Source organism: Pygoscelis adeliae, unplaced genomic scaffold, assembly GCF_000699105.1.
Source record: "Pygoscelis adeliae isolate BGI_AS28 unplaced genomic scaffold, ASM69910v1 Scaffold699, whole genome shotgun sequence".
Taxonomy (NCBI): domain Eukaryota; kingdom Metazoa; phylum Chordata; class Aves; order Sphenisciformes; family Spheniscidae; genus Pygoscelis; species Pygoscelis adeliae.
Window position 1 is genome coordinate 63,561 of NW_008825441.1, and position 8,071 is coordinate 71,631.

Genomic DNA, 8,071 nt, shown 5'->3' on the forward strand with positions numbered 1-8,071 from the left:
ACAAACACTTCCTGTAGTCCTTTTGTATTTGTTTTACAGGCTTGCACTGTATTCAAAGCAAAATGTATTTAAGGGCAAGGAAATTTCAGGATTGCTAGGTGGCAGATAATACTTTGCTTGCCAGAAGATGGCCGTCTTCTAGATGGCAGGCAGTCCGGGCAAGGTGTGAATTCTTCTTGTCTTCTCAGGTGTCTTGTTTCTTGTTGTAACCTGTATGTCAAATTGGGAGAAAGCTGACCCTTTCCAGGTTATCAGCCATCATTTGTGTGGATTCCTGGTCATTCTCATTTTAGGCCACTTGTGCTGGGTCAAAGCAATCTGTACCCCATTCCTAGCGGGGGAAGGGGTGGGAGAGTATAAAAACCTTGAAGACCTTGTTACCTGCACTGGTGAAAACCCATCATGCTGAGACATTGATGCTCCAGGACCTTTGGTTTCTTTAGGAAGTATTTCTTAGCTTTACCCCTTGAATCAGTGCTACAGATGCATAACGAGGCATTAATGTTTATAAGAGAAGTGAGCTGCTACTTTGCCATATGCCTGAGTGTGCTGTGCTTCTCCGGGATCTGTTGGCCTCCCTCATCCTTGACAAAGCTTTCACTAGGTATAGTCCTCTACCAAGTAAAATTGGTTTAATTTACTAGGAGGATTCAAGTACAGAATTTATATTTTTGCACAATTGATTTGGGAATTTGTGAGGTATGACCCTGAAATAACCATTTACATAAGTTTAATATAGAAATGTTTTCTTCTTAAAAGATTGGTTTATTTAGCATTAAACCTCATTGATGGAACAAGTTGATGGTCATGTGCCATACCGGAGTGATCGCTGTGTGTTTAATGTGTTACATAGCATAGTAGACATGGCATAGCGGTAGGACTCTTTATTTTTATCTGTCCTAAATCTTAGTCTGGCAGATCAGCAGGCACTGACGTAAGACACGGGGTCCATGGCTGTAAGCTGGGGCAGGGGGAAGCATGTATGTTCATTGAGGCAGAGAATACCTGTGCAATTTCAAACTTTTCTAACTTTTGTGTATATCCATTGCAATTGCCCATCTGCCTTCCATTGTAGCACTTCAGTTCTGAGCAGTTAAGCACTTCAGATTTCCAGAAATGTGCACATTCATATCTGAAATTGAATTTCTCTGTTGGGGCTTTTTAAATTCCAGAGCTCTAAGGCTAAAATACTTAATGTGGTTCTTTCCTTCCTTGAGTCTTAAAACTGTGCAGGAGTGGAGGCTCTCCGCTGCTGCAGAGTAGAGCCATGCAGCCGGGGAAAGGTTGACCTTCTTTCCCCGTCTTAAGCCAGGAAATGCAAAAAACATTATTCATCTGGAACTTTAGCACTCCTTCCTGGAAACCCACTAAGCAATTCAGTACTCTAAAGATATCCATGAAGAAAGTGCCTAATGAGAAAGTTTTCTTGCTGCTGAAGTCCATGAAGAAGGTGGTTTTCAATGTCAGTGAGCTGTATTATAATGCTGAACAACAATACCAGTGCCGGTGCATAAAACCACAGTTTATAGCTGTACAGACACAGGTCAGATGCGTGGAGTTTTTAGGATTAACGGTTTTAGGACAGTCATATTGTTTAGGGTTGGGGAAGGTTGAGCTTAAGGAAAAGGTTATCTCAAAATTGAATTAAAATGAAGCGCAGCATCAGGGAGGGTACATGTGAAATATCCAAATAACCATTGATTAATTTTAAAAACCTTGTATTTTGGTGATAGACCAAACAAAAGGTTTCAGCATGAAAGTGGGATTTTTTTTTTTTTTTTGAAGTTGTGAGCACCAGAAATGAAGCATTTATGGAGAAAGCGATAAATGGAGAGCAGGACATTTAAGATGACCACACAGATATAATCACACGTGGGACCTAGCTGAATCTGTCTGTAGATCCTACAGACCTCTTCCATTCCTAGTGCAGATCCCCATGACAGTCTCTACCTGCCAAGTAATGATGCTGTAAGACATAACAGGGGACTGTGTTGCAAGCTCTGCTATTTCTTAGACTTCATTACCCCTCCAAAATATACTCAAATACATTTACAACTGTGCTTAAAAGTATTAGCATAAATCATGAAAACTGCATGGCACACAAAAATAAATGTACCAAGTCTGTTTGGGGAGGCTGTATCTTCAGTTATTTCTTATCATGTTTGTTCATTTAATGAATTTTGCCAATTAGCAAGTAATTTGCAGTAGGTGTCCTAGTCATTAGTGTGAATTAGCAAGGTTTTGTTGGTGGAATGTCTTGAACATTAAATAAAAGTCCTGTATCATTCAAAACCTCAAGGGTACTCCGCGGTGAGACCCTCTATAGAAATCGAACTGCTCAGGGCCACCCCCCAGACTTTCAGCCCCTGCCGTGAAAGCACGGTGGATGCTCTGTTCATCTATTTAAGCTGCATGGCCCAATTCCTGAGCAATGCCCTCCTCCTTCAGGGGAGAGCAGACCGGCGCAGTACTGGTGTACTCTGTGCCGCTCAGGCCAAGTGCATGCCAGCAGAGGCTGTGTATCCCAGGATCAGGCAAGGCTCCTCTCTGAATAGGTAGGCTCTGGTGCTGTGGCTTCGTGGTGTTGATTCACACAATTTTCTGTAGCTCTATTTATTTTTCTCTTGGTACATGCAGTTCATGTGTTTAATGCAGGTTGTTTATAGCAAGGACAAAGGATTACAGTCCTTAAATCAAAAGCGATGTTGGTGTAATTATAAGCGCAGGCTGGTGTTGCAAAGAGGGCTGTAGGGAGAGGCTGTCAAAGGAGAAGAGCATCCAAAATATAGTAACCTCAAAAATCCCGGCTAATCAGTTTTCTGACGGGAGCAATCTGTTTCCCAGGTATTATTATTATATGGGGACTTTAAAGATAATAAATAACAATAATAGTCTAGTATAAGGAAGGAAAGAAAAGGGCAAATGCCATTCACCTCAGAAGCTGTGGTTGCTCACTGGAGTTCTCTGAGGAACATAATTTTCCTCAGCCTCTGCAGAGGACTCAATCCATGACAACACCAAGAACATCCCAGGAGCTGCGGTGTAAGCGACGAGATTGCCCTGAGCGGTGTTTTCATTAACGCAGAGGTATGGCCTGCAGAAACCACATATCCCAGCTCACACATCTTGAGCCAGAGAGCTGTTCTCTGTGCCATTGGCTGGGACCTGCGGTCCCTGCGGATTGCCTCATTCCTCGGGAATGAGGGCAGGTGATACACCACTTGCAGCACTCTGGTGCATCTCTGGACATCTACTTAAAAGACCAAAACAAAGAAGGGCTTGCTGAAGTAAGCTTGGGCTTATCAGAGCTGTACAGGGCATGAAGGCTTCTCTCCTCCAACAAGGCGGCCCAGCTAACGGACCCTGGCTAACAGATTATCAGCAACATTTGAGTAATAGACTGCTCGTTTAGTTTTAATACATTTTGCATAGAGAGCAATCAGCCTTCATCAGTCTTAGAGATGAATTGGCTTAGCCAGCTAAATTCTAAAGATATTAGTCCGACAGCAGCCACATAAATCATAACATTTTCTTAATGATGGTAAAATTAAAATATACTCTTGCTTTGAGAAACCAATGAAGCCTTCCTGTTTGCAGGCCAGATCCTCCTGCCTGAATTAAAAGGAAGCTTAATTGATGTGTTTTTAAACTAAACTCACAGCCCCACTCCTCCTGAGCATCTTTAATGTTCCTATCTTTGAAGTTAAATTGATTTGTCCTGCCTCTCCCAGCTCCATCCTCTAATCTTCAGGAGTTTCAGTGAATACCTTGGGTCGGTGTTCATTGACCAGATTCCTGTGGGACGTGAGCAGGACGTACACAACAGCACAGTAGAAGGCTTTGCCAGGTTAATCGTTTGTGTTGCCAGTAGTTCCTTGAGCTAGTGGAAGCCTCCCAGGAGAAAAGCTTGTGTTCTTCCTCTCACCAACAAACCAAGACCTCCTGTCTGTCTGCCTAGCCTAGCCAAGCATGAACTTTTCCTGTTTCTTGTCCTTTGTTCCTGAAGCTGGCTTGAAGTCCAGCATGCTTTTGCCAGCTGGTGTTTAACAGAAGGGAATCCTGCCTTTAGCTAGAAAGACCGTGATGTCGGTGTTAGGGATAGGGGTGAAGACAGACTCTCAGGGCTGTGATAATCACACAAGTATTGTGTGTCCAGAGCTCTTCAATGAGGAGATGCTGGGCTCTGTTAACTCTTTGTGTCCTACAAGTTAAGGATAGCACAGTCTGACTAGGTCAGCCCATACATCCTCCAGCTGAGGCAGAGCTGGGCATGTTGCCCATCTTAAATGTTCTGTGTGGTTCCTCGTGGGGCAGAACAGTTCTCTGGACCAAGGCCTCTTGCTCTCAGGAATGTCTTCCTGATGCTTCAGGCTAACCATTCTGTCTCCTGCTAAGCTGTGCTAAGTGACCTTTCCTTCTTTGGCATTCTACTGCTAGCTGCAGCATGGCGCTTACCAAATAAACAGAACCATCTCCTGTCCCAGTGCTCTGGGCTGCCTTATCTTAGGGCTCTGCCCTGTCCTGCTGGTTTTTAGCAGAACCTGTGCAGGTAGTCTGTGCAGCCGAGCTCCTGGTAAAACCTGTTTTAGTAAGGTTCTGCTTAAGTTAAGACTCTGGACCAAAGACTTGACTGAAATCCAAGTACCTGATACCTTTGGTAGCCTTTCTTCTGCTAAAACAATCATTTTGTGGTCAACTGTAAAGATTCAGTCTCTGAAGTATGAAATTCACTGCTGTGCAGAAACCCCAGTGCTAAGCCAAAGACCCTCAGGGTATAAAAAAGGACAGAGGTGTCCTCTAGTCCTTTCCTGTGCTGGCTGTTTGCTCGAGGGTGGGTTTTCCTTTTTCCCTACTGCTCCTTTTGGATCCTCTGGATCAGGTTGGTTTCTTAGAAATCCTTCCCTGATAGTCCTCTTGGTCCTTTGCTGGAGTCTTAATTGTGGTGGTAATATCTAGCAAAAGGACCAGGTGCTTCTTAGCATATACTGTGAAAAGCCCATTTCCCTGGGGTACTCCGTGGCGTCTGTACTCTGGTTTCTTGGCTGAAATGATGTGGTGGAGAAGACAGGTTTTCCCAGCAGGTCCTGCATTGGGGTTGTGGAGCTGCTGATGGGACATGTTCAGCCATACCTGAGTTAAGGTTAGCGCTTCCACCACGTGGGTATGTGCGCGCAGTGCTCCTGCCTTCAGAGGAATTAAGAAGTTCCAGATGGTGTCTCTTGTTGTCATTTTTGTGTTGGGGCAGTGAACACTGTGGAGAAGGTGGGCCTAATTTGGGAGATTTACATTGGGCTGTCTATTTTGGGGAACTTCAACCTGTGGCTTATGGGAAGTAAGGTGACCATGGGACCCTCGGGGTGAGCTCGCCTCAGAGGCCAGTTTTAAGGTGGAGTAAAGAATGGCTCTTCCTTAGGTCATTCCCAGCCCAGCGTTGCAGGCTCATGGTTGGTTTGGCCAAGGTTGGGGCCACTGATCAGTAAGTGGTGTGCAGGATGGCTGCAGGATGCTCTCACCTCTTGGCTATTCAACGGCCTGCTGGGCAGCTTGGGCTGGTGATGGTGATCCCTGAGTGGAGGTGTGAGCTCACCTTCCCAGGGCTGGAAATAGAGGGACAGCCTATGACTCTGTGCAGAAAGGTGCTTGACACTGTGGTGTTGAGAATAATTTCTTTCCTGGTCTGTCTTCTAGCATTGCTGAGGAAGGAAAGTGCTTTCATTCACTCTTGGATATATCCGCAGGGCTTGGAAACCTGTTCTGCCTGCCATATTGTGCCAGCTGCATTTGTGCTGCTTGTAATCTAATAAATGCTTGGTCTGAGCAGCTAGCACTCCTGCTAGAGCCCAAATGAATGCAGAGGAAGGACCCTGCTAAGTGTATGCATTCTTCCTCTCCTGGCCAGCTCCGATTCCCTTTCATAGCTCACATCTGATGCTTCCTCTCTCACCTAGCCCCTTAGCTCCGATGTAAATGTGTGTTCACACTTCTGCCAGTCAAGTAACTGTGCTCTCTCTGTCTCTCCCCTTTGTTATAAAGCCTGCTCTGTAAATGAATCCCACAGGTCTGGGGCTCAGCAGGTAAAAGGAGAAGTGAGTCTGTTAGCGCATGAGTCTAATCAGGCCGGCTAAAGCGAATAAAGTAGGGCAGCATTGCACATTAGCCGCTGTGTAAATGAGCCCTTTGATGGGCTGGGCACCGCGGGAGAGGGTTTGAAGCCAAGAAGAACTTTTGTTGTTAATTCAGTGACACATGGAAACTGTAAAACAGCGTGTCTTGCACACACACGAGAGAGAAAATAAAAGCCCTCACGACCGGGCTTTTCAATACCTGCCCTCGGACCTAGTCTGAAAACTTTCAGCCCCTGTCTCCCTCTCTTACCACTTGATTTTCCTTTCTCTCCCTTTCTTTTTTTGTTCCCCCTGCACTATAAAAAGAAAAGCTCTCTTGCCTTTTGAACTAGACGGCTGTGAGTGAGGGCTATCTCTGAGCTGTGTGGCTCTGTTACCTTTGTGTTCCAGATGAAACTGCCAAGCTCGGTGGGACAGAAGAAGATTAAAGCCCTGGAGCAGATGCTGATGGAACTCGGAGTAGGTGAGTAAAGGGGGCACGCGAGAGAGAAAGAGACACACAGAGCTAGCCTTTGTTCTTGAGATGGGCTATTTTTTCCCCTAGTAATACAGCCAGTTTCTTGAATAACAGTATGTGAATGGTTTTTAAAATATTTTATGTGTTTAAAAAAAAAAAAAAAGAGAGGGTAAAAGCCAGAACAAGATGCACAGTTTTTTTTTTTTTTTTTTCCTCCCAGTAGAAAAATGTTTTAAAAGAGCCTTTGTTTCTCTCTTGTTTGGGCCTTTTTAACCATCAAGAGAGGTAGCACAGTATTAGGAAGGCAAATCTCAGCCTTGCCAGGAGAGGTACTTCTAAGTGTGTTAGTGACCATGGCACGCGCATTGTTCAGGGATGCCCTGTCTTGCTTTCAAGCTTCGTTTCCTCTTAATTTACTGCTCACGGTGGCAAGTCCAAAATGCGTCTGGGACTGTTCATCCCCCCTTTATAGGTTGCATGCTGTGTAAAAATCTGGAGCATCTCTGCTGAAAGGCGAGTAAACACACATCCCTCACTCTTGAACTCCAGTGTCTTAGCAGCAGAAAGAAGGGTTCACTTAACACGTACAATACCTGCTCGTAGCTAGAGGGGAAGAAGTGCAGCCCATGGCTAGCTGCTGCCCTCCATGCAGTGGGTACAGTTTGCAGGTACTACAGGTCCCAGCATGCAGTGCCCCTTGATTAGACACCTGATGATCCCTTTCCCCCCCACTGTGGCTGGGGGGATTTTTAAAAATAAAAAAAGAAAAAAAGAAGAAAAAAAGCCTTATTGGTGATTTACAGGAGATTACTGAGCCTGCTCCCAGCACTGACTTCCGTTAACTCTTGTTAGTTTTTTGGGCCAATTGGTTTATGGCTTGGTATGTTGTCTCAGAGACTGTGTGTGGTTCTGGAGGCCTCCTGTGGCTGGTGAAAGTGGCTGAACCAGGGTTGTTTCCCCTTTCTGCTTTAAAACTAAGGGAGTTACTGTCTTTGCTTGCTAGGGAAACCTTGGGGAAGGACTTGAGTGCTTCTTAGAGTTCACTTTCCACGAGGGTAAGGAGGGGTTCCTGACTCCCCACTCCTGCCTTACAAAACACACGTATCTCGAGGGCTTCCTGGTGCTCTAGCCCTGCTGTGGCTTAGAATGCAGAAACACACCTGGGCTTTGTGTGGGTGAACACAGTGCTAGCAGGAAGGGGTCATGTGGGCAGCCCGGCGGACAGGGGGCCACTGCTGTGTATCAGGACAAACGCGCAGAGCTTCATCCTTGTCTTCTCCAGAACACGCAGCTCTTCCTGGCTCTGCGTGCGTGTGTGATGGGCTGCAGCAGAATGCATGGTGTGGGGAGGTGATCTGCCAGCCCCTGCTACAAGGAGTTCAGGTCTGCATTAAAACATGTCTGTAACACAGCGGCAGAGCAATTCTCTGCCTCAGTCCTACCCTGGGAGGAGCAACAAGAGAGGCAAGGGAGCTCAGCCTGTCCACCC

The 8,071-nt window shown here is 45.7% G+C and overlaps 1 protein-coding gene across 2 annotated transcripts in view; it reads left to right on the plus strand.

Moving 5' to 3' along the window:
* The window catches only part of DMAP1 (DNA methyltransferase 1 associated protein 1), a 29,445-nt gene that overhangs the window by 19,707 nt on the left and 1,667 nt on the right, over positions 1 to 8,071 (plus strand). For both annotated transcript variants that reach the window (XM_009331182.1, XM_009331181.1), the window contains exon 8: positions 6,516 to 6,588. In XM_009331182.1, coding sequence (XP_009329457.1) covers positions 6,516 to 6,588 — 73 coding nt within the window. The remainder of the gene's footprint in view (positions 1 to 6,515; positions 6,589 to 8,071) is intronic.